At 58.3% G+C, this 22,439-nt stretch overlaps 7 protein-coding genes across 7 annotated transcripts; 4 read left to right on the forward strand and 3 right to left on the reverse strand.

Moving 5' to 3' along the window:
- The first annotated feature begins 690 nt into the window (after positions 1 to 690).
- Positions 691 to 1,683, forward strand: C8Q71DRAFT_58849 (uncharacterized protein). Its single transcript, XM_047919549.1, has 3 exons — positions 691 to 734; positions 791 to 864; positions 922 to 1,683. Exons 2-3 carry the CDS (start codon positions 845 to 847, stop codon positions 1,544 to 1,546), a joined length of 645 nt encoding a protein of 214 aa, XP_047779011.1. The 5' UTR covers positions 691 to 734; positions 791 to 844; the 3' UTR covers positions 1,547 to 1,683.
- A 2,877-nt stretch (positions 1,684 to 4,560) lies between these two features.
- On the forward strand, positions 4,561 to 6,689 carry C8Q71DRAFT_58873 (uncharacterized protein). Its single transcript, XM_047919550.1, has 6 exons — positions 4,561 to 4,577; positions 4,633 to 4,797; positions 4,855 to 5,729; positions 5,781 to 6,204; positions 6,262 to 6,451; positions 6,503 to 6,689. The coding sequence occupies exons 2-5, from the start codon at positions 4,778 to 4,780 to the stop codon at positions 6,404 to 6,406; spliced, it is 1,464 nt and encodes a 487-aa protein (XP_047779012.1). The 5' UTR covers positions 4,561 to 4,577; positions 4,633 to 4,777; the 3' UTR covers positions 6,407 to 6,451; positions 6,503 to 6,689.
- Positions 6,690 to 7,105: 416 nt separating this feature from the next.
- On the reverse strand, positions 7,106 to 8,228 carry C8Q71DRAFT_759723 (uncharacterized protein). The gene is made up of 3 exons (XM_047923802.1): positions 7,692 to 8,228; positions 7,397 to 7,632; positions 7,106 to 7,343 (listed from the first exon to the last, which is right to left on the reverse strand). Exons 1-3 carry the CDS (start codon positions 8,145 to 8,147, stop codon positions 7,268 to 7,270), a joined length of 768 nt encoding a protein of 255 aa, XP_047779013.1. The 5' UTR covers positions 8,148 to 8,228; the 3' UTR covers positions 7,106 to 7,267.
- A 698-nt stretch (positions 8,229 to 8,926) lies between these two features.
- C8Q71DRAFT_796909 (uncharacterized protein) lies at positions 8,927 to 14,093 on the reverse strand (the record flags this gene model as incomplete). Its single annotated transcript, XM_047925712.1, has 11 exons — positions 8,927 to 10,183; positions 10,211 to 10,251; positions 10,279 to 10,317; positions 10,339 to 10,402; positions 10,427 to 10,558; positions 10,580 to 11,132; positions 11,186 to 11,350; positions 11,621 to 12,000; positions 12,196 to 12,444; positions 12,969 to 13,270; positions 13,424 to 14,093. The coding sequence occupies 11 exons, from the start codon at positions 14,091 to 14,093 to the stop codon at positions 8,927 to 8,929; spliced, it is 3,852 nt and encodes a 1,283-aa protein (XP_047779014.1).
- Positions 14,094 to 16,539: 2,446 nt separating this feature from the next.
- On the forward strand, positions 16,540 to 18,382 carry C8Q71DRAFT_58980 (uncharacterized protein). The gene is made up of 3 exons (XM_047919557.1): positions 16,540 to 17,056; positions 17,107 to 17,655; positions 17,718 to 18,382. Exons 1-3 carry the CDS (start codon positions 16,661 to 16,663, stop codon positions 18,216 to 18,218), a joined length of 1,446 nt encoding a protein of 481 aa, XP_047779015.1. The 5' UTR covers positions 16,540 to 16,660; the 3' UTR covers positions 18,219 to 18,382.
- Positions 18,383 to 19,182: 800 nt separating this feature from the next.
- C8Q71DRAFT_796911 (uncharacterized protein) lies at positions 19,183 to 20,750 on the forward strand (the record flags this gene model as incomplete). The annotated part of the gene is made up of 4 exons (XM_047925713.1): positions 19,183 to 19,578; positions 19,632 to 19,715; positions 19,774 to 20,184; positions 20,244 to 20,750. The coding sequence occupies 4 exons, from the start codon at positions 19,183 to 19,185 to the stop codon at positions 20,748 to 20,750; spliced, it is 1,398 nt and encodes a 465-aa protein (XP_047779016.1).
- A 95-nt stretch (positions 20,751 to 20,845) lies between these two features.
- C8Q71DRAFT_857983 (uncharacterized protein) lies at positions 20,846 to 22,368 on the reverse strand (the record flags this gene model as incomplete). Its single annotated transcript, XM_047927461.1, has 6 exons — positions 20,846 to 21,036; positions 21,087 to 21,218; positions 21,275 to 21,336; positions 21,394 to 21,485; positions 21,541 to 21,923; positions 21,978 to 22,368. The coding sequence occupies 6 exons, from the start codon at positions 22,366 to 22,368 to the stop codon at positions 20,846 to 20,848; spliced, it is 1,251 nt and encodes a 416-aa protein (XP_047779017.1).
- Positions 22,369 to 22,439: the final 71 nt, after the last annotated feature.

Genomic DNA, 22,439 nt, shown 5'->3' on the forward strand with positions numbered 1-22,439 from the left:
GGTGGTCTCCGTCTACTTCGACCGCACGATCTGATACTCGAACGGTCTGCTGGTACAGAGAGCATGGAATCTGAAGTGCCCATTCAAGCGGTCCTGTTTGATTATCGACGAGCATATGTCGAATAGACTCAAGGTTCGACGTTCAATTCAGTATGTCTCCACACGTTCTCCAGGACAGCTCGCACTGCATGCAAGGACACTGGTCCTCCGTATACGCTCGCTCACAGTCTTAGCGGCACGGTCGCTGCTAGTCATGCGTCACTAATCAGACGGTCCAACCATCACTTTGTATTAATGGGACTCTCCTCAGGCTGCCCTCAGTCGTGGGCCATCCAGGAGTTGGCTCACCTGTGCTTCCAAGGGCGGCGACCACTCAGAACACAACACTGCAATTGAGTTTGTGTGTCTTCATGGCGCTTCTGCAAGTACCGGTGAGCACTGTTTACTGCGATATATCACACCAGTTGGCCTCTGCCACTAGCTCCGCCCATTTCCCTTCATTCGCCGGCTGCGACTCCTTCGCATAGCAGCAACAAAAGGTCATTAAAGTCGTCACAGATGCGAGTTCAATTGGCTGTGTGAGTCGTGCTGATGTGATTTACCTTGCAGAACGTACTAAGTAGCAGCCTCGATATACAACAGTGGTCACGGTCTCCTGGCGGTGCACGCGAGCCACAAGCCGTCTCGTGTTATCTTCATCACACCAACGGACGTAGTCTCAGGATCAACTGCTGGTAGGGCTCCTCTGCTGAAGACAATTCCTTGGGCTCCTAATTCGTCATCCTTGCAGAATCTCCGGACGAATTCGCTCATCTACAGTCTGTGTATACTCTATTGTACCGACATGGAAGAAGGTACATCGAAGTGAGTACAGATTCAAGTGGCGTGCGAGACGTGCTGATACGGCACATGTACTGGTAGGATGACCGCCTCCGGAGCGTCACCTCAGGATGATCCAGCTCCGCGGTTGCCCACCGAGGTCTGCGCACGGATCATTGTCCATGTAGCGGCGGGACTGGATCTTGGCCACAGAAAACTGGCTCGGAATCCAGATCTCCTAGCACTTCGATCGTGCGCACTAGTGTGCAGGGACTGGTACTTTCACACCTGGTACCATCTCCGCCGGCGTGTTCACCTTCGTCACCGAAACGACGTCCTTTCACTTTCCAGGACACTCCGCGAGAGACCACGCCTCCGTGGTTTCGTCCAACAGGTCATCATCTCGGGTCATCCATCTCGCCAGCATTTGGCAGTGATTCAACATCTCGGAATGTTTGCCGCTATGCTTGCCGGGAAGCTCCCAGAGCTGTCGATGATCATCATTAAGGACGCGCAATGGACCTTTGGCTTCATGAGGATGAAAGACATTCGATATCTCGCCACATTTCACCTCATCCATACACTAACCATCGTCAACGTCACCGTGTGGAGCATCGCCCAACTGGCCCAGCTCATCTCAGCACTTCCTGGCCTGGGATGTCTATATTGCTTGAATGTCAACTACGCACAGAAACACCCAGTCTCTCCTGTTTCTCTCCCGCGCTGAATTTTGCACATCTGGAGCAGCTCGACGTGCAATGGATTGCACCCGCAATTCAATACCTCCTTGGGCGAATCAGCCAGGCTTCCCGGCTACGCACTCTCCGTCTCGGAGTGAACGAAGACTTCACATTGTTCTCCGTAGGCAGCAGAAGTCAAACTTTGTTGAATGCAAGTGCGGCCTCGGTGGAAGTCCTCACACTCTATCTGCAGCCTGACTCTTTCATGGATAGTGACGCTGTTGACTCCACTGTAGGCAAGTTGTCCATGCTTGCTCTTGTGTTATCTGATTGACCATGACTGCAAGTAGAGCGACACCTGAACCTGTCACATCATGAAAGCTTGTGGCGATTGCAGCTTTACCTGTAACACACCTTCGTTGCGTGGTCCTGGATTCCTCACATCATCTCTCGAATCCCTTCAAAGAATCTCATGGCCATTTCTGTTTTGTTTTACTTTCGTGCAGACCATGCAGTCAATGACTTGGATGGGCCGATGACAATGATGGAGGAAGACGGTATCTTGGTGCGATTGGACGGCATATTGCAAGCAGAGTGCTTCGCCAATATCGCACCGGGTGGTATATGTCTAGGCTTCGACGATGCTGACAATGACTGGACCCTGCCTGAAGAGCTATTTGGTACAGAATCATCATTCGGAGAGCGGCGCAACCGGTGCGACAAGCTCATTAGACAGAAGATGCCGCGCTGCAATGGACGGGGCATATTGACGTACGTGGTACAATTGGTCCGCTTGAATGATAAAGACAAGCGGTGTACCTCTCTTAGTACCGTATACGGTTTCGAAGAGGGAAAGAAATGGAGGAGCAACATGGATGAATTTAAGAAGCGAGACAACAACAGGAGGCCAAAGCCGGAATAGAGGTGCAGCGAGAGGACGACGCGGAGCATATGCCGGACACGTCAGGCTGACTGTCCTGATCTTGTACACTCGCCTGGATTAGTGTATTGAGTCCTGTGAGTGCATGGCACAAGCTGCCATACATACTGTTGTTCACCTGGTCTCTGTAGCGGCGCATTTTGCGCATTTTGTTCTGACGCCAAGAGAGAGACTCATGAAAGGACTGGACGAGCGGCGATGCTTTGTACAGAGACGTCATACCGTTCGCGGGACATCCTCGTATATGTATATTATGAACCACGATTTGTTGTCACCATTACATCAGTGCGGGTACACTACCATCTCGCATACACGATCCGGGCTACTGTATACACTGTACGGGAAGGCAGACAATGTCGGAGAACACCCCCCCCCTCGACATCATTACGCCAGTACTACTACAGCACCTGTACCGACTTGAAAGGTGTTACGCACCATTGGTATACGGGTACGGCTACGGACAACGGACAAGAACAATCGGGTCATGGACGTAGTGGACGACCGCGACCGGCGGAAGTGAACGAGCGGCATTGACCACACCTCCACCGTCCTCAGCACCCGCCGCGTGAGTCGTGAGCCAATGCGCCATCCGCAGGTCGGCAATGTTGCCTGTCTCGACGCTCGGCGACTGTCGATCCTCCCAGGTTTGTCGCGAGCGGCGCTTGGTGGGTGTAGTCAGGACAAAAGCGTCTAATACAAGGAAACGGTGGGCGAATAGGGCTGTCGGACCCCCCCTCCCCCCTCCTCCTCCTCCACACCAGCGCGATATCGTGCTGCTCGATCTTGCACATTATGCGGCAGGTCATGCGTCCGATGGTCGGGACGTTTACTTCGACGAACGTTCGTGCCCCAGAGGTTAGGCAATGTCAATGTTGCCGCGGTGGATTTGGGAAACTTCAGAGTGAGCCCGAGAATGTTGATTGACAGCGGGTCATCCCATATACACAAAATGCAGAGCACCCGTCGATCGACGTGGGGCGTGAGATGCGCTATAGCCAGCCTTGTTCCCGAGCGATACGCCGCATATGGCGTGATCTCCCAGCGGCGGGTGGTGTCCTAGACCGAAGCGTATTGGCGAACATGAGATCGATCACATCGACGTGCTGGAGGAATTCCCGGGACCGTTCATAGCATAGCTGGCCCGTCGATGCGCGCAAGATCCTAGCAAGTAAGGGCATCACGATGGGACGCGCACAGAACCGACATGTGATTGACCGAGGTGTCGCAACTGGATTGCGCTCGCGACTGGTGCCTCCTCGTAGCCGGTGCACTTGACCGCAAAGTGGTCAGGCTGTCGTAGGCGTGGACGGCAACCTTACTTCATCGAGCTTGAGGTGTGGAGGAGCAGGACGCCGCGATTACAGTCTTGCAGACAACGGCAGGTAAGTTGAGACATTTTCAGCAGCAATGAGAGGCGCACCTTTGTCCGTACAACCAGAGCTTGTCCAGAGATGTATGGAGGCATCTCATCGGTCCTCAGCTCTTTGGCTCGCACGCACGTCTGGTCCAAGACGGGTGACGCGAGCGGACGAGAAGCCTCGCGGCGATGTGTTTGAGCTGACTTCAAGTGGCGTGAAATACATGCACATAGTACACGCACAGCGGACGTGTGGGCCCTCTTCGGAACGGGATGTTGTACCATGGCAGGTCGCCAGCATTGATCGGGGCGAAGTCACGTTGAGAACGTTGAGGCCTATGCAGAACACGATGGGCATCAATGGAGCACACATCTGGCGTACTCATGTCAAAAGTCGCCCGCGGCCAAGGCCCACTGGCAGGCGAAGCCGGTAGGCGGCGTAGACCTCGATTGCAGCGTGTGAGGCTATAACACAAGCTATTCAGCCTACAGGACGCTTGAGCATGTTTCGACCCAGTGCGGGACCAGGACGAGCTTCTGGAAGGCAGGGAGGCGTAGGACGGCAGTGACAACAGCAGGAAACAATCCTGGATGCGAGCCATCGAGCGCCAGGAGTCTGCGAGCAGCGTATAGTGGATGCCAGATATCCGTCGAATGCACCGGGCGCGCAGCAGCACCGGTCTTCTGTCTTGCAGCTGGCAACGTCGACGAGTTGGTACTGGGCAGGACCGCGCCGTTGCGGCGCCCTACCACAACCATTCATATATTCATAAGTCGCAAGGTACGCTAGTCTCCCTAGGCAGACGTAGACAATTCCTTCAACCTTCGTGCCTCAGGATATCCAGGTACGCAGCCGGCACCGCCGGCGCCACTCGCGTACGGTGACCGTGGGCTCCTAATTCGCGGCTCGCCATCCTTGCAGACTCTCGTACAAATTCGCACTACTAGTACTACAGTCTGTTCGCAAACCATTGTACAGACATGGAAGAAGGTGCACTGACGTGAGTACGAGTTCAAGTGGAATGCGAGACGTGCCGCTGATACGGGACATGGACTAGTAGGACGACTGCCTCCGGAGCGTCGTCTCGGGATGATCCAGCTCCGCGGTTGCCCACCGAGATCTGCGGACGCATCATTGACCAACTGGCCGCGGAATTGTTTCTTGGCCACATATCTGTGACTGGCAATCCAAATCTGCTGGCGCTTCGATCGTGCGCACTGGTATGCAGGGACTGGTACTTTCACACCTGGTACCATCTCCGTCAGCGCATTCACCTTCGCGGCCGAAACGACGTCCTTTCACTTTCCAGGACACTCCGCGAGAGACCGCGCCTCCGCGGTGTCGTCCAACAGGTCGTCATCTCGGGTCATAGTGCATCTGACGAGCGTTCAGTGATTCAACATCTCGGAACGTTTGCCGCCATGCTTTCCGGGAAGCTCCCGGAGCTCTTAATGATCAGCATTACGGACGCGGAATGGACCGTTGGCTCGATGAGGATGCAATGCTTTGAATGCCTCACCGCATTTCGCCTTGTCCACACCTTAGCCATCACCAATGTCACCGTGCCGAGCATCGCCCAACTAGCCCGTCTCATCTCGGCACTCCCTGGCCTGGGGACACTATGGTGCGACGGTGTTGAGTGCTCGCAGAAACACCCAGTCTCTCCTGTCTCTCTCCCGGTGAACTCGGCACATCTGGAGCAGCTCGACGTGCGGTGGGTTGCGCCCGCAATTCAAGACCTCCTTGTGCGAATCAGCCAGGTTTCTCGGCTACGCAAGCTCGTTCTCGCGGTTGTCGGTGACTTGCATCCATCGTCGAGAGGCAGCAGAAGTCAAGCGCTGTTGGATGCAAGTGCGGGCTCGATGGAAGTCTTCACGCTCTATATTGATCCTGATTCTTCCATGGATAGTGACACTGTTGATTCCACTGTAGGCAAGTTGTATATGTTCGCTCTCGGGTTATCTGATTCACCATAGCTGTTAGTAGAACAACACCTCAACCTGTCAAGCCATGCAAGCTTGTGGCGATTGCAGATTTACCTGCGCCATCCCTTCGTTGCGTGGTCCTGGATTCCTCATATTGTCTCTCGGATCCCTTCAAAGTATCTCGCATCCATGTCTGTGATTTTTTTCATCCGTGCAGCTCATGCAGCCGATGACTTGGATGGTGCGTTGACGATGATGGAGGAAGACGGTATCTTGGTGCAATTGGACGACACATTGCAAGCAGAATACTTCGCCGATATCGCACCGGGTGGTATATGTCTAGGCTTCGACGATGCTGACAACGACTGGACCTCGCCTGAAGAACTATTTGGTACAGAATCATCATTTCGCGAGCGGCACAACCGGTGGGACGAGCTCATTAGACGGAAGATGCCACGCTGCAATGTCCGGGGCATATTGACGTACGTGGTACAATTGGTCCGCTGCAATGACAAAGACAAGCTGTGTACCTTTCTTAGTACCGTATACAGTTTCGAAGAGGAAACTAAGTGGAGGAGCAACATGGATGAATTCCATGAAGCGAGACAAAACCAGGAGTCCAAGACTGGAGTAGAGGTGCAGCGAGAGGACGACGCTGAGCATGCGCCGGACTCGTCAGGCTGACTGTCCTGATCTTGTACATTCGCCGGTATCAGTGGGTCGAGTCCTGTGAGTGCACACAAGCTGCCATACATACTGCTGTTCACCTGATTTCTGTAGCCTCGTCGTACGCGGCGCATTTTGCGCACTGTGTTCCGACGCCGAGAGACAGACTCATGAAAGGACTCGGACTGGACGAGCGGCGATGCCCTAGATGTAGAGATGTAGCACCGTTCACGCGACATTCTCGTAAATATAGTTGTTATTCCAACCACGATTTGTTGCTGTTACATCAGTGCGGGTACACTACCATCTCGCATACATGATCCGCGATACTGGGAAGCCAGACAATGTCGGAGGTCACAGCCCGTGGCTGGCTGCGTGACGCGCTCGGAACACTGTACATAACCCGTCCATCGCTGCACATCCTTCGGTCTAAATCTCCGTCCGCTCAATGTCCGCACTAGTAATTCAACAGCGAGTTTAAGCACCAGTATAATGATGCGTATTGGGGCGCACCAGCCGCAATATCATAGCTGGTCCGAGGTTCTTCGAATGCTACATACCGTAGAGCTGGCACATTGTTATCGTTGAGTCAGTGACGATACACGAATGGATTGCAAACTTGAAATGGCTGAATATTCAGACGCAGAGACGAGAAGAGTCATTCTCGTAGGAGCCAGTTGAACGATTTGTTGCTCGCATTCATGTGCTGAGCCATGCTTCATGACAAGACGGTGCATGTCAGTCCGAACACCATCTAGTATATTACCGGAGTGTGATATATGGATACAGATGTAGGGTGAGGCGGGGGATATTAGCTCATGTGTACAAGCATCCGGGGATATGTAGAGGACGTGTATGCGTACAACTCGCGGCGCGTGCTCATGACCCGACGCTGAATGACTCTCCGCACCCACATGCGTCCTTGATGTTCGGGTTCATGAATGCGAACTTTGCGCTGTGAACACAAGCGTGAGCAAGAGGATGAGCACGATGGGGAAGGAGACACACCTCAGCGCGTCCTCGTGCCAGTCCATCTCGCTGCCAATGATGGAGAAGAGTGCCTTGCTGTCGATGAGGACCCTGACCCCGTCCTGCTCCACGACCTCGTCGAACTTTTCCGGCTTGTCGACGTACTCGAGGTGGTACGACAGTCCTGCACAGCCCTTGTTCCGCACGCCAATGCGTATAAGCTGAGGGGTGGGTCCCTTGAGCAGTGCACGGAGTCGCTGTACCGCACCCGGTGTCTTGATCACGCCATCGGTAAGTTAGCGAATGAGAAACGGAGCAGTACTGCACGACGCACAAGTGTGATAGCAGCCTTTGTTGCCTTGATGGTGGGCTTGCGCCGCTCAGCCTTCGGAGCCGGCGGAGGTCGCGCTGCTATTTGCGGCGACGCAGCGTCGGGCGAGAGCGCCTTTGCTGAGGGCTCTCCCGCCTTCTGCGAGGGAATGACCACGGGTGGTGTCTGGCCCAACGGCTTGGAGGATAGGGATGTTGTTGTCGGTTGGCCGTCACGAGAGAGCGCGGACATCATGGCATGGCGGTGGCTGGGGAGGTAGATCATGGCGCGGCTCGACGAAGACGACGCGAAGGAGGATGCGAGGGAACATTGCATGCGGTGCAGACGGGCGACTGAGGACGCCATGGCTGCGACGTCCGAGAGAGAGAGCGTCGAGAGGCTGGGGGTGGATGCGGAGGACGGCGGTGGCGGGTTAACGATGTAAGCACGTCCCACAACTTTTGTCATCGTCAGGACCATCCCCTAATGCGGCATCTTACGTAATTAGAGACCCGGGAAGCCAATCAGCGGCGAGCCGTTTGTCGTCCTTGACTCCTCTCTGCTGTCGGCCGAGTTTAAATTACAGTACATATTGCCGACGTCAGCTTCTTCGCAGACAGAATCTTAAGCTTGGAGAAGGACAAGGCTCGGAGGTCGTGAAGCACGGCGCCTCATAAGGAATGACATCACTAGAAGTCTCTGTGCGCCAGATTCACAAGCTCCCCGACGTCGACCATCACGAGCGTAGAGGATGATGCAAATGTATGTGGATACTATAATTAGACTACACGTTCTACATGATACAGTAGTACATATGTGCGCAATGTTAATGAGACAGCGTTGTGTGCAGCCTGCCGTGTCGTGTGTAAGTGAGTGGTGTGTATCATGCGCGCAGAATACAGGGCCAAAGACACAAGAGACGTGAACCAGCGATAGCAACGGAAATCTTAGGGACAGCACATGAAACCAAATCCGTCCGTACAAACCGAACAAGCTCCCAAAAACCGTAAGGAAAATGTTAGACTCAGACAAAGTGCGGCACACATCTGGCAGCGACACCAGTGTGTGACGTCGAGTGCCCGAGCGACCATGAGGGGAACGTAAGAGGAGGGGCAGGTGGCCCAACTTCCAGCGACAGCAATGACGCAGTCGAATCCTGAAGGCGAAGGTCCGAGAGGAAGCACACGGGGTACGTACAAGTACCGAAGGCGTCGACACGAGGCACATAAACACCCTCCAAGTCCTCGTCATCCTCAGACTCAGACGATGTCCATTCTCGCCGTACGCTTGATGCTTGGCCGCTTCGTGAGCATCGCCTCGCCTTGCACGTCTTCCTTTGGCAACTCCGTCGGGCTCGCACCGCGCTTCATCCCGCCGGGCGACATGGCGAGGTGATGTCCATCGATCGCGGCGTCCTCGCGCATGTAATCGGAGATTTTGCGGGTCCGCGCCATGCCGCGCTCCCTCAACGCACCCGCGCTCGCGGAGGGAACAGTCTCTGGTGAGTACATCAGTCCCTCCATATCGACGTCTTGGCGGTCCGGTACGCGTCCTCGACTAGGCTTGGCCTCCTGTGCTGCCTCCAGCGACGAGCGAGCCAGTTCCTCCTTCTCCCTCTCCTGATCTATAATCATCAACGTCCCCTCGATCACGGCGCGATACACGAAGACGTATTGGCGCAAGCTCTGGCAGAGACTCATGCGTTGCTCGCGCATGTCTTCGATCACTCGGCGGATGGGCTCGTCATACGTGGAGACCAGAGGCGGCGACAAATCCGTGTGCAGGCGACGAGGGTGAGCGAAGTCAAAGGCGCGCCCGCGCTGGTATTGCGAGCTCTCGCCCTGGCCAGTACCCTCCGCATCCGCCTGCCCTCCCGTGGCTACAGTCGTGTCCGGGCTCTTGGACGAGCGGGATACGGCAGCACTGGGAGGTGAGTCCGACGGGCGCACTTCTGACCTCCACGTGTCCAAGCGACTAGCGTGCGTCTCCACGTCCGACTGCCGCTGAGAGTGTCGAGCGTGCTCGGTGGGTCGCAACTGGTGGTCCACGTCCCTGGGAAGCGTTGATCCTTCACGCTCAGCCTTCTCTTTCTGCGACAAGGACATGTGCGCAGTCTGCTTCGCCATCGCTGCCGACAGGCTCGTCGAGCTGCCCGTATGACTGGAGGGTGGACTTGCGCTCGAATGACAGGACCTCGAGGGCGCCGATGATTCCCCTGACAGAGTCGCTGAGAGTGTGGTTGGTCTGGACGGGATCTGCGAAGATTCCGAGCTGCTCGATTCCCAGTCCTTCCCGGCTACCGGCGCAGTATCGCCGCTCGTGCTCGTCGACACCGACGGCCACCTCAGCATGGTAGCGCGCCGCACTTCGTTCACGAGCTCGGACGACGCGGGCACCACCGTGCGGGGCACCTCCTTGCGCGCAGGCTTGCCCTTCCCACTCGACGCGCCCGGCTCCCGCTTACGTTCGCCGTCGACGTCCATCGATTCCGTGAATCCCGCAACGCGAACGTGCACCTGGTCCGTCCCGACGGCAACAGGGACCGTCAGCTCCGGCACAGGCGGCGAAGCGCGCGACCGACTCTCTGTGCTTTCACCAGACGGGGACGGACTCCCAGCGCCTTCGCCAGACGCAGACGGGCTCTCAGCGCCTTCGCCAGACGCAGACAGACTTGGGCTGGTGTCGACGTCCATCCGATCGGGCGACGCGCGCACCTGCTCCTTCTGCGTGCGAAGCTCTCTCCGTATCCCGTCAAGGACAGCGTCCACGGCGATGTACCCGCCGGTGCGTCCGACACCAGCAGAGCAGTGGAGCAGGACAGGCGGGTTGTCGACAACGCGTCGCGAGACTCCTGTCAACGGGTCGACGTCATTGTCGTCCAGGGGCACGTCCTCCACGATCGTACTGGGCACAGCCGGCTGGGCGTGCTCCTTCGGTGGCGACGGTGTCGGGATTGACATTCGCGAAGGCCAGGGTCCAGGATGCATCGGGCCCTCGCCCCATGTCTTATCGCCCGCCTTGTGAGACCGCGCCGCCGCCTCCTCCACTTCACGAATCAAGCCGAGCAGCCCGCGGGGGTCCTCCGGGACGTTGAAGTCCGGCCAGGCGAGGTACTGCAGCTGCGTGACAACGCGCGGCTTCGCTTGCGGGTAGCCCGTATGCGTGAGCTTGAACACCCTACGCACGATATCACGCTCGCTGTCTGAGTCGCTGCCTGCTTTCTGCTGCCGCCTCGACTTGCGCGTGGACTTCGGCGGCGGCGGCACGTGTGCGGAGAAGAACCCGCCGTTCGTCTCCTTCTCGCGGCGCCGGCGCTCGCGCTCGGGGGTATCGTCCGTCGCGAGCAGCTGGAGTCGAAGCGGGCCGTATTCGCCTTCCGTCCAATACTTGCCACACTTAACAGTGTTTCCCTCGATCTCGCGGGTAAGCATGACAATCACGTGAACGTTCTGTTCCCAACAAAGCCTGCCAAGCACCTTCTCAGCACCCGCAGGCAAGCAAACATATCCAACACTTACGTCCAGAAGTCGTTGTACGTCGCGGCCAACGGGCCCTGCGTCGCGATATAGCGCTTCTTCGTGCCCAAAGGCTGCACATAACTCGCGTTCATATAGTCGTCGTCATCGGGACGCGCTTTGCGCAGGCGGACACGCGCATGTTCGAACGGCCATATATTCCGATATCTGTTCAGCACATTGGTAAGCATTCGAGCTCAGCAACATCCACTGGCTAAACCAGACGTGGAACCCGCCCTGCAGCGCGAGACGGGCCCGCAGACCGAGCCTCGGCAGGCCGAACCAAGGTGATGGCGAGCCTATCGCCCCGAAAGGACCCGATCCAGACCAGCGATCCGGCGCACCTATTGCGCCCGCCAGACTGGCACCCCACGCTTCACGGGCGCAGACCAGAACACACGCCGACCGACATATACCGAGACTGGCAAGCCAACTCACCGATTCTTGTTCCCCTTCTCCAACCCCGCAGTGATACTGAACGGGAAGTCTTCCTCCTCCATCGCCTTCTCTCCTGGGTCTCCCGAGACGACAGGCACGACGCCCGCGGCGCCCGCGCCCACGTCGCCCGTGCCCGGCTGGCTCTCCAAGCTGTGGTGCTCCATGACCCCCATCAGCCTGCGCTGCTCGCCAAGCTCGATCCTGTAGAACTGCAGCTCCAGCTCGCGCGCCAGGTCCTCTGCGCTCGGCGGGCTCTGGCTCGACACGGACATCGCGTCCTCATCGGCTGAATCCGCCGCGTCGTCTGCGAGCGGTGTGGGCTTGCGCTTGGTGGGCGCCGCCGGCGGACCAGGTCTCGTCTCTCTGGGCGCGGGGAAGGTCTGTGCATGTGGTCGGGCATGCTGCCGCTGGTGGGCGTGCTGCGGGGGCGAGCGCACAGGCGAGGAGGGCGGGGACAGCGGAGGAGTCGTCGAGCGCGGCCCGACATTCATGTGTTTCGACGAATTTGACGGTGGCGGATGCCTTGACGTATGATGTCGCTTGAGCGCCGACGCAACGGGCGCCTCCCTGATCACCACGCCGTCCTGCTGAGATCCCTCCTCCTCCTCCTCACTCTCGCTTTCACTACTACTCTCGCTCGCACGCCCACTGCGGCGCGCGATCTCCCGGAGCCAGTCAAACGGCAGATCCCCAACGCGCCTCCTCACGCGTCGTGGGAGGCGCAGCGCAATGCCTGCTCCGCGCCCTCCCTCGCCGGCTGGTTCCGTCCTGTGCGCGAGCTCGAGGTTCTGCCGGATCGCGTCAAAGAACGCGTTAAACGCGACCTAGAAAGAGGCTCGTGTCAGCGGCTGGTCATATGTACTGAGCGATGTCCGCGTAACAGCCTGGCATGACGCCCAACCCCGGAGCATGGCGCAGGCGAGTCAAACCGGGACAGCGTCCGAGATCATTGCCCATGCCAGGCTTACGTGCACCCGGAACTAGCAGTCCGTGAGGAACGGGGGCAGCCCGCATCGGCAGTACGTTACCGGCGCTGGGCATGGGCATGGGCGCAATACCACTACTGCTGGCGCACCGGGGAGATCGGTACGGAGAAGGCTAGGGTTACGTGACACTGGGCGAGCACGCCCCAGCTTCGTTCCCCTGTGCCTTTAAAGTCTAACGGCAACCTCCGGAACGACCTCTCCTCTCCTCCTTCTCTCCACTCTTGTGCGAGCGCCTCATCCAAGTAGCAGCCAGCTAGCAGCCAACAGAGGTAAAAAGGCTTGTCTGCCTCATCGCTCCGATCAATGTCATTCATACTCGGCCACACCCCTATGATACGCAACAACGTGGACTGAACACTCACCGGTCTGCCGTGCGGTACGGAATGCCGATGTGGCCGCATCCCACCCACTGTCGTCGAGAAGGCAACCGGGCTTGCAGAGCTCGCACTGAGCGTAGGCATGATACTTGTGCCTGCGACTGGGGGGAATGGGTGTGTGGTCTGCGCGGTTTGTGCGCGCACCGTGCCAGGCGCACTCGAAAATGCGGGCAGACGGAGGTTGAACGCGGACGGTGTGGCCTGCGGATCCATCGGATTGTGCGACTTGGATGCGCGTGCCGCGAGCAGCGATGGTCCTGCTCCGCGTGACGCTGACGGTTCCAGCCCTGCCGCAGAAGTGGGAGCAGTTGCAGCCTGCGAGATGGAAACGCGTGCGAGGTCAGTCGTCACTTTGCTGAGCGACGGCATACTTACCCCCTCAGCCGACGTCGCAGGCATTGGAGCGTGGAGCGCGCGCGGCGCCGCGAGCGTCGATGCACTCGTGAACGCGCTCATCGGCAGTGCCTTGGTGCGTAGTGCCTTGAACGTCGCTGTTGTCGCGGGTGCACTTGAGCTCTTTGCCATCTCCGGCAGCGCGTGGACGGAAGCATTATCAGTGATGGCCATCGAGGGCGGGGCGAGCTCTGCAACGTCGTCCTCCTCCTCCGCCTCCTCGGGCAGCGGCGAGTGATCAAGCAGATCTGGCCGCTCCCGCCATACAGAGTTGAACCCGCCCTTGATCCATGCGACCTGCCGGCGCTCGTCAAAGCCCTCCGCGCGGAACTTGCGCAGGAGCCCGAGCAGGGCCGGCCGCTCGAGGAGACCGCCTGCGTCGGCGTCGTGGACGATGATGCGCGACGAATCCCGCCAGGTCGCGAAGCGAGCGCGGGCGGACGTGGACGAAATCATGGGCGCGAGCCGCGCGAGCGCGTAGGTGGGCCGCTTGAGCAGCGTCGACGGCACGGAGAGGGAAAGCGACCCGCGTATGCGGGCTGTCGCATATGCATTGAACGGGCGGATGTCGACGATGAGGGCGGTGGGGTCTGCGAGGGCCTCGAGGAGGTCGGCGGGGCCGAGTGCTGGGAACGCAGATGCGGTCTCCGGTGATGCGAGAGGGGGAGAGGACGCAGACGACAGCGAAGACGAGCCTGCAGACAACGGCTGGGGCATGGTCAGAGAGATGGACGGGGGCGGGAGGGAGAGCGACGGGGCGCGCGGGGTTGCGCGGGGGACGAAGGGCGACGGGGCGGGGGCGGCGTGGGGGGTGAGGTGGGCGAGGTGGGGGTGGTGGGACGCATAGCGGGCGTCGACGGCGGCGGCGAAGGAGTCGACAGCGCCGGCCGGGGGGGCGTCGGCGCCGGGGGCGGGGGCACGGGGGGCGGGGAACGACGTGTTGGGCGCCGTGGTGGGAGGATGGGTGTTGCTGGCCGGGGAGGTGGTGGGGGGAGGGATGTGGTGAGCAGGCGAGCACAGAAGACGTCCGAAACAGTGAGCCGTGGAGTCGATTGCCAAGATCGGGCACAAAACGTGGCCTGCCGCCGTGGTCTGGGCCCCGACGTCATCGCCCGCTCCGCTGTTCGCACGCCCGTCGCGCCCAGGTTGCGCCGGCCCTTCCATCCCCCGCCGTGCTCCAGCCGCACAGGCTCAGCGGCCTCAGCCGCACCAGCGCTGTCCAGCCGCCGCCAAGTTGCGCCTTGCTCGTCGCCTGCCCGTCGCCACACCCCGCTCTTCGCTGAATGCCATCGCTCCTCGGCCGCGTGGATCGCTGCTTCGTTGCCCCAGTGCCCACTGGCCATCTCCGCACAGAGGATCCTCAGTCGTTCGCGTGCTTCCGTCCGCGGGCGTCCGGCGTATCCTCAGCACTACAGCACGCCTGGACAAGGCCCACGTATCACCAATCTCTATTGCCCGTGTGACTGCCCACCGACGCTCTAGGCCAATTACGCTTCGCCTGCTGGCACATTCCCGAAGTCCAGCTCACCCGTGGATGCTCGCAAACAACCACGCACCATTGGACCGCAGCCTGACGCTGCCCATTCGTGGGATGACCTGCGTTCGTGAGTTATTCTCATATCCAGCCCTTGCACATGCGCAATGCGGCTCGACACATGCCGCAGCCCCGGTGCCGTCGCAGCACCAGCGGCACGGATTGTTGTCTGCAACGACAATGAATTATCCAACCCATGCACCCCTTCATTGCCCACTTCATCGACGCGACCTTCTTATACCCCCCGAGCTTATCTCCTCCGAGCTTCCGTCCTCCGAGGGGGTCGGACAGCTTGAACTACTGCGCGCACATACAGAACTGAGCGTTGCGCACATTCATGTGGCGCTTTGCACAGGCGTGCGCTGCATGATCAGTGATGACTACTTATCACCACACATCATGCGAGAGCCAGGGAATGCGCCGGTGGTCACAACGACGCTGCTCACCGTGCGGCGCTACTTCGGTGCCTGACTCGGGTTGTCGTGGGTAAGTACCAGAAAGCACGATTGTCATCGTCCGTCAGCCCTTCCCCTGAGTGACGAGTGCGCGTCGGTGTCACGAACAAGGCAAGTTCGACAATGTTCAAGGAGAATAACACACGTCCCCGGCGACCTTCAGCAGCTCTTCCTGCAGCAATGCACGGAGGGCGCCGAAGTGCAAGCTGCATTGAAGGAAGTCAGCGTTGATCCGGCCTCTATCGCTCTATGTATGTATCCCAGCGACGCATAAATCGTGACAGTAACTGACAGTTCCGTCCCGACGATAGACGGTCCACTGCCCACAAACTGCCCATCATGGGTCCCTCTCGGTGTTGTGCTTTACTTACGGGACTGCCGCATGCGGCATCGATTGCAAATGGAGTGTACGCCGTCGCTTGGCTACGGCAACTCAGATCTCAGAGCTTATATCAAGCTTATGCTAAGTACCTGGCCATGAGCGCTCAGATTCCAGACGATCCCGACTTCAGACGCAATATGGACTAGCAGGGTTGCGAAACCCTACGTGACACAAGACCTATGTACATCAGGTCGGAAGTCACAACGGCCACTGGTTGAGTACTACTACTGAATTATCATAGTAGCGAACTATGCCGTTCTCCCATCGCGTTCTCTTCCCTGCTCGTCAGCAGTCATCTACTTGAGCCCCCGAGCTCCGAGCCGGAACAGCAGTCTTGTTCAACACTCATGATCATCATGTTTTATGATCTCTGTTGTTGATGCATCACCTGGTCTGCACTGATCACCTCCGATACGACTCTGCTAGTGCATGGCTACGGTCCAAGTGCACCCACGCACAGGGAGCTAGCACTTCCGCACTTCAGGCGAAACTACTGGCGACAAATGGCCAGAAGACGTCTTCGCAAGTACCCTTCATTGGCCATAGCATTCGTCGGGGTGGCGGTACGAGCGTCCAGATCGTCACGCCAACTATGAGAAACACTCAAACCATGTCCAGGTCCTCTTTCCCCTTTTGGCCTTGGGATCATAGGCCCGCCGCTGCCCATGTAGATTCCGGTTCCGCATACACGCTGTGCAGAGGTGATGAATGATTGATGATTGCTTGTCGAGGTGTCGCTCAGTGCATAAGGACGAGAGTCTTGGACATGACTCTACAATCGCCACCCGCCGTCGCCCCACTCGGGCTCCTTGACCATTCTGCTCACGCATTCAGTCTAGCGTAGCTGTCCCTGTTCAGCATTCGCAAAACTCATCAGTCTCGGAGTAGCAACATCCTAGCACCAGCAGCGAGCATGTCCCCCATCCACGACTTTCCCGCCGAGTTCAAGGGCGACCTCATCACACCCGACCACCCCGACTACCCGAAGGCGATCTCCCGCTGGGCACTGAACGCGAAGCGCAACGCAGCGATGGTCGCGTTCGTCAAGGACACAGAGGACATCTCCCTCGCTATCAAGTACGCGTGCGCGCACGGCCTAGAGATCGCGATCAAGGGCGGCGGACATAACCCGGCAGGCGCGTCTTCGACCGAGGGAGGTCTCGTCATCGACCTCCATCGCTACCTCAATTATTCCCGCGTAGACCCAGCGAAGAGGATTGGCTATGTCGGCGGCGGTGCGGTATGGGAAACCGTAGACAAGGCCGCGATCGAACATGGCCTTGCGACCGTCGGTGGTACTGTAAACCACGTAAGTGTGATTTCGTGCCTGCTGCGTACAGTCGCTGATGCTCGAAACAGACGGGTGTTGCTGGCCTGACGCTTGGTGGGGGCTATGGCTTCCTCTCCCCGACTCACGGTCTCGCCCTCGACAACGTTCTCGGGGTGAGTCTCCCTCAGCTTCTTGCGCAGACGCACTGTTTGTTCTTGCCTCCACAGGCAACAGTCGTCCTCGCAAACGGCTCGATCGTCACCGCGAACGAAACCGAAAATCCCGATCTCTTCTGGGGCATCCGAGGCGGCGGGTCCAACTTCGGCGTCGTCGCCGAGTTCGTCTTCCGCCTGCACCCCCAGCGCCGCACCGTCTTCGCCGGCCGCGCCCTCTACCACCGCCGCCAGCTGGAGGCGCTGATTTCAGCCACAGCGGAGTGGTGGGACAGCCCCGGCGACAGGTCTGCCCAGATCCAGGCCGCGACAGTCGGCCCGGATGGGCAGCCTGCGATGGCCGTGATCATGTTCTACAACGGCTCGGAGGCGGAGGGTCGGGCGTTCTATCACAGGTTCTTCGATATCGGACCCGTACTGGACCAGGTAAAGGAGATCCCGTACGAGGATGTCAATTCGCTGCAGGTGAGCACGCTGCCACCGGGTCCTCCGCCCTCTGAGGACTTGTTCTCTGATCTGGTTCATAGAACGCGAGTCTGTACCACGGCCAAGGGGTGTACTTCAAGGGGGCTGCACACCGGAGACCCGACTACGAGACCGTGCTCAGGGCATTCGATCGCGCCGCTGCGCTGAACGCCGGACCGGGCCCGAACCCCAGAGTCATCTTCGAGTACTACCCTCTGCAGCGGATCACCTCGCACGACAGCGGGGAGACACCCTTCCGCCGCGACTGCATCCCCTCCGCCCTGGTTGTCGCGCTGTGGGGCGAGGATACGCAGGAGAACTCGACGCGCGGCCGCGAGATGGTCTACGAGCTCATCGGGCTCCTCAAGGACGCGAACCCGCAGCTGTCCGAGGAGGAGAAGGCGGGGTATAGCAATTACGACGACGATGCGGTGTCGAAGGGCGCGGCGGAGAAGGCGAGGCTTGTGTTCGGCAAGCATTATGCGCGGTTGCAGGAGGTGAAGAAGAGGTATGATCCCGAGAATGTGTTCCACAAGTGGTTCCCTATCACTCCCGGTGCGTAGTTACTAGTACATGTACCAGTGATCGATTACCCTGGCTACAAACTCAGCGGGAGTTAAGAGGGACCCGCGGCGTCCTGCCAGTGCATACTTCAATTGTTCTCGCCGCCGTGACTTTTGTGTTATAAGGATCCTCATGTTGCATCGGAGCGGGGGTGCCCCCTACATCGAACCGCATTCACATATGCATGACCTATCTCAAAACCCTGCCTGGTGGTTAGGGTTGTGAGGGGCGCCGCCGGGCCTCAAACGTGCAATTGCACAAGCTTCGAACCTTGTCCTATACAGTCACTGTGGTTGCTGCGTCTCGACGAGCCAGCAACTTCAATGATCATCCCACATCAATGATGTTTCCCCCGCAAACCCTTTTCACGCCAGTCGGATAGTAGGTTTCTGACGCTGTACGACGCATATCATGTATAATACTTGGTCCATAGAACCGAAGAAGCGAAGAGCAATTGCACTGTTGCGGCACTGTCAGACTGCACCGGGCCGCTTGTTCGCTGGACTCCTCAAGTTTGGACTCTGAGTCTGACCAACTACGGGCCTGCAGTGAGTGAGCGCCGTCAGCCAATCATCATTGAAATTCGTTGGTGCGTTCAGTTCTGTATATCAACATACAGTATGGTGGGGCACAGGGAGGGCACATATAAATTTTCGAGTTCGAAGCAGGTCTGGGTAGACTCCAACACCTTGTTCCCTGTGGTCATGCAGCTCTTGAGAGTGAAACCTTGCTGGACAAGCTCTTATCGCTTCCAGGTCTTGACACGTTGGCTGCGCGTGAATGAATTCTCACAAAGGCTTCTTAGTACCTGCGCAAGTAGGACGGTGTCGCGGTGGTCCGTCCTGACACTTCGGATCGAGCCAGGCTATCGTGACCATGTACTGAACTTTATAAAGGACCTATGACCGTTACCCTGGCAGTATCGCTCTACCGACGACTCTCACAGATAGACGCGAAACTGCCATGCCTTCCAATCTCTCTGACTTCCCCAGCGAGTTCAAGGGCGACCTCGTTACGCCCGAGCATCCCGAATACACGAAAGCGATCGCCCGCTGGGCTATGGACGCCAAGCGCTATGCGAAGATAGTCGCGTTCGTCGAGGACGTACAAGACATGTCACTCGCAATTCAGTACGCTCGCTCTCATGACATGGAGATCGCAATCAAGGGCGGCGGACACAACCCAGCGGGCGCATCCTCTACCGAAGGTCTCGTCATTGACCTTCACCGTTACTTTGACTATGCCCGTGTTGACCCCGAGAAGAAGATCGCCTATGTTGGCGGAGGTGCGATCTGGGAGACCGTAGACAAGGCCGCAATCGAGTACGGCCTTGCAACAGTCGGTGGTACTGTGAATCACGTACGTGCATTTCAGTCTACTGCATGAGCGGCTGCTACCCTGTGACCTACTAGACCGGTGTCGGTGGCCTGACCCTGGGCGGCGGGTATGGATACCTGTCCTCGTCGTATGGTCTTGCTCTCGACAACGTTCTGGAGGTGAGTCTCAATGGCCCGCTATATTTGAGGATGAAGAGACGTCCTCACACCTACATAGGCGACCGTCGTTCTCGCCGATGGCACAGTCGTGAATGCGAGCAAGACGGAGAACCCCGACCTATTCTGGGGCATCCGGGGCGGCGGGTCCAACTTCGGTGTCGTTTCGGAGTTCGTCTTCCAGCTCTATGACCAGCGGCGCACCGTCTTCTCCGGCATGGCGGTCTACGACCGCAGCCAGCTGGAGGCACTGACCAAGGTCACTGCGGAGTGGTGGGACAACCCCGGCGACAAGTCCTCACAGATCCAGACCGCCGCTGTGGGACCAGACGGCAAGCCTGTCATGGTCGTCGCTTTCTTCTACAACGGCTCCGAAGCAGAGGGTCGGATGTTCTACAAGAAGTTCTTCGACATCGGCCCCATCGATGATCAAGTAAAGGAGATCCCGTACGAACTCGTAAACGCGTTACAGGTGCGGTTCCTCCCACCCTCTCCTCTGTTGCACATGCACTCCGCTGACTTAGCCCCCAGAACCATGTCTCGTATCATGGTCAGGGAGTGTACCAGAAGGGCGTAGCGCACCGCAAGCCCGAGTACGAGACCGTGCTTAAGGTATTTGACCGCGTCGCTGAGCTTACAGCCGCACCAGCTGCAGGACCAAACCCGGCAATCCTTTTCGAGTACTTCCCGCTGCACAAGATTACTGCCAAGGATAGCGAGGAGACGCCATTCCGCCGCGACCCCGTCCCATCTATCCTCGTCAACGCAATCTGGGTTGATGATACGCAGGAGAACCTGAGGCGCGGTCGCGAAATGGTTTACGACCTCATCGGGCTTATCAAGAGCGCGAACTTGCAACTCACCGTGGCGGAGCAAGCAGGGTACGGCAACTACGATGACGAAGCAGTGTCGAAGGTCGCCGCGGACAAGGCGAGGATTGTGTTTGGCAAGCACTACGCACGGTTGCAGCAGGTAAAGAAGAAGTATGATCCCGATCAGGTATTCCACAAATGGTTCCCTATCGCCCCTGCGGCGTAGCTATGAACAGTGTAGATCACGGCGCAACAGTATCATGTTGGACGTACCCCCAGTGAGGCTGCTTCTCCCCAGTCTTAGCACCGTCGAAAGTGCACTCAGTCCTGATACCCCCAGCCGAACATCTCGTTCGATTTGCCATCAGACTCGTTGACGAGCATGCGCGCGGCTTCGACTCCAGCGACGGGCAGCTTCAGCTTGCGTGGGCCTGTCGAGGTCGGCACGGTGACGACGTCAGGGAGAAGGCCTGCCTGCTTGAGCACGGTGCCTTGGTCCCACCAGATATGCTCTGCGCGCAAATATCAGCAAGAATCCTGGACACAGTGGAAGGCGGCGTACCGTGATAGAGACGGTCACCGCGAACGTTAATGACCCCGAGCATGGGAATCTCCAGCTTCTTGCCTGTGGGTGGTACACCAGGGAGCAACCAGTCGATCATGGTTGTGTGCGTTACGTGGAAGATGAATTCATCTGGGTAGAGGTCAGCCAATAGCTCTAGACCTGGTTTAGTGCAGAGCGATGCACACCAACGACGCGATCCGCGCCTACTGTGCGCGAGACGGTCTTCAGAGCAGCGTCCGGAGGGTTACTGAAGGAAGCGTCATGGTCAGATAGCACTTGAGTGGTATACAAGCCCTAGACGCACCTGAAGATGAAGTGGTCGCGGTAGAAAGTCGTGAGAGCCTCACGCCCAACGCCGCCTGTCATTGTCGGGACATGGTTCACGTACGGTTCTTGCTGAGGTAGTGTCAGTGACACCGCGTACGTTGCCCTCGTACACATATGCACGTACCACCATCGTACCCATCGTCTTGGCGACCGAGCGCACCTCAAACTCGAAGTACGTATGCTCCTCCCAGATTGCCTCGATATCAAAATGCGGCCCGCCGATGTGCTTGCGCAGGAACACGAGCGACTTACTGTGTGCGGCCGTAGCTGCGCTCGGCTCGTACGCGCCGCTTTGTACGAAGACGAAGAACGGCGACGTGGCATGCTCGTGTGTGACTACCTCTGCGGTGCCTGTGTCAGGGATAGCCGTCCTCCCAGGCAGGTGGTACTGTGTTGGCTTCGGCAGCTTCACGTGCTCCACCGTGTCCGTGAACGCGACGATCGCGACGATCTCAGGGTGTTGCGCTGCCGCGTCGTGTACTGCATCTATCAAGTCTGGGTCATACACTGCGCCAGTATTCAGTGCATTGCAGCAAGAACCATACACGCAATCCTACACACCTATGACACCGAATCTATCACGGACGTCAAGTTCAGTCAACGCCTTGAGAGCCTTCAGGCCCTCCGTGAGTGTAACGGTGACGCCCCAAGCCGCGCCCGATGCTCCTGCATCCTCGACGGCGACGACCGCGTAGCCTTCCTCAGCCCACTTCTGCACAGGCTCCGGATCGAGCGACGTCTCTACTGCATGCTCGCCCTCGAGCGTCGTGCTACTCGCGTACTTCGCTCGCGCAGGGAGGAACTGGATGAGGCCCGGACCGGTGCCGCGACGCGTGAGCGGCGGCTGGAGTGTTGCGTTTGTGGCGAGCGCGACGCGCGGAGCAGAAGGGAGCTTGACCTCCTGCTCGAGGGGTGAGTTTGGGTCGTATCGTTCGGCTCGCTGTGTGGCCATTATGTTTTGAGTACTAGCTTCGTAGGTGAGAGGAATTAGTGGGGACCACAGGCCTGCGGAAGACTTCACGG

Source organism: Rhodofomes roseus (assembly GCF_022264815.1).
Source record: "Rhodofomes roseus strain CIRM-BRFM 1785 chromosome Unknown C8Q71scaffold_10, whole genome shotgun sequence".
In the NCBI taxonomy this organism is placed as follows: domain Eukaryota; kingdom Fungi; phylum Basidiomycota; class Agaricomycetes; order Polyporales; family Fomitopsidaceae; genus Rhodofomes; species Rhodofomes roseus.

Bases quoted from the DNA above. Each gene is read 5' to 3' on its own strand.
- C8Q71DRAFT_58849 (XM_047919549.1), top strand. From the start codon at position 845: ATGGAAGAAGGTACATCGAA. The intron at 865-921 runs GTGAGTACAGAT...ATGTACTGGTAG, and splicing joins ATGGAAGAAGGTACATCGAA to GATGACCGCCTCCGGAGCGT.
- C8Q71DRAFT_58873 (XM_047919550.1), top strand. From the start codon at position 4,778: ATGGAAGAAGGTGCACTGAC. The intron at 5,730-5,780 runs GCAAGTTGTATA...CATAGCTGTTAG, and splicing joins CACTGTTGATTCCACTGTAG to TAGAACAACACCTCAACCTG. The intron at 6,205-6,261 runs GTACGTGGTACA...TACCTTTCTTAG, and splicing joins AATGTCCGGGGCATATTGAC to TACCGTATACAGTTTCGAAG.
- C8Q71DRAFT_759723 (XM_047923802.1), bottom strand. From the start codon at position 8,147: ATGGTCCTGACGATGACAAAAGTTGTGGGACGTGCTTACATCGTTAAC. The intron at 7,633-7,691 runs GTGCGTCGTGCA...GGCGTGATCAAG, and splicing joins CAAAGGCTGCTATCACACTT to ACACCGGGTGCGGTACAGCG. The intron at 7,344-7,396 runs GTGTGTCTCCTT...TTGTGTTCACAG, and splicing joins TGGCACGAGGACGCGCTGAG to CGCAAAGTTCGCATTCATGA.
- C8Q71DRAFT_58980 (XM_047919557.1), top strand. From the start codon at position 16,661: ATGTCCCCCATCCACGACTTTCCCGCCGAGTTCAAGGGCGACCTCATC. The intron at 17,057-17,106 runs GTAAGTGTGATT...TGCTCGAAACAG, and splicing joins TCGGTGGTACTGTAAACCAC to ACGGGTGTTGCTGGCCTGAC. The intron at 17,656-17,717 runs GTGAGCACGCTG...TCTGGTTCATAG, and splicing joins AGGATGTCAATTCGCTGCAG to AACGCGAGTCTGTACCACGG.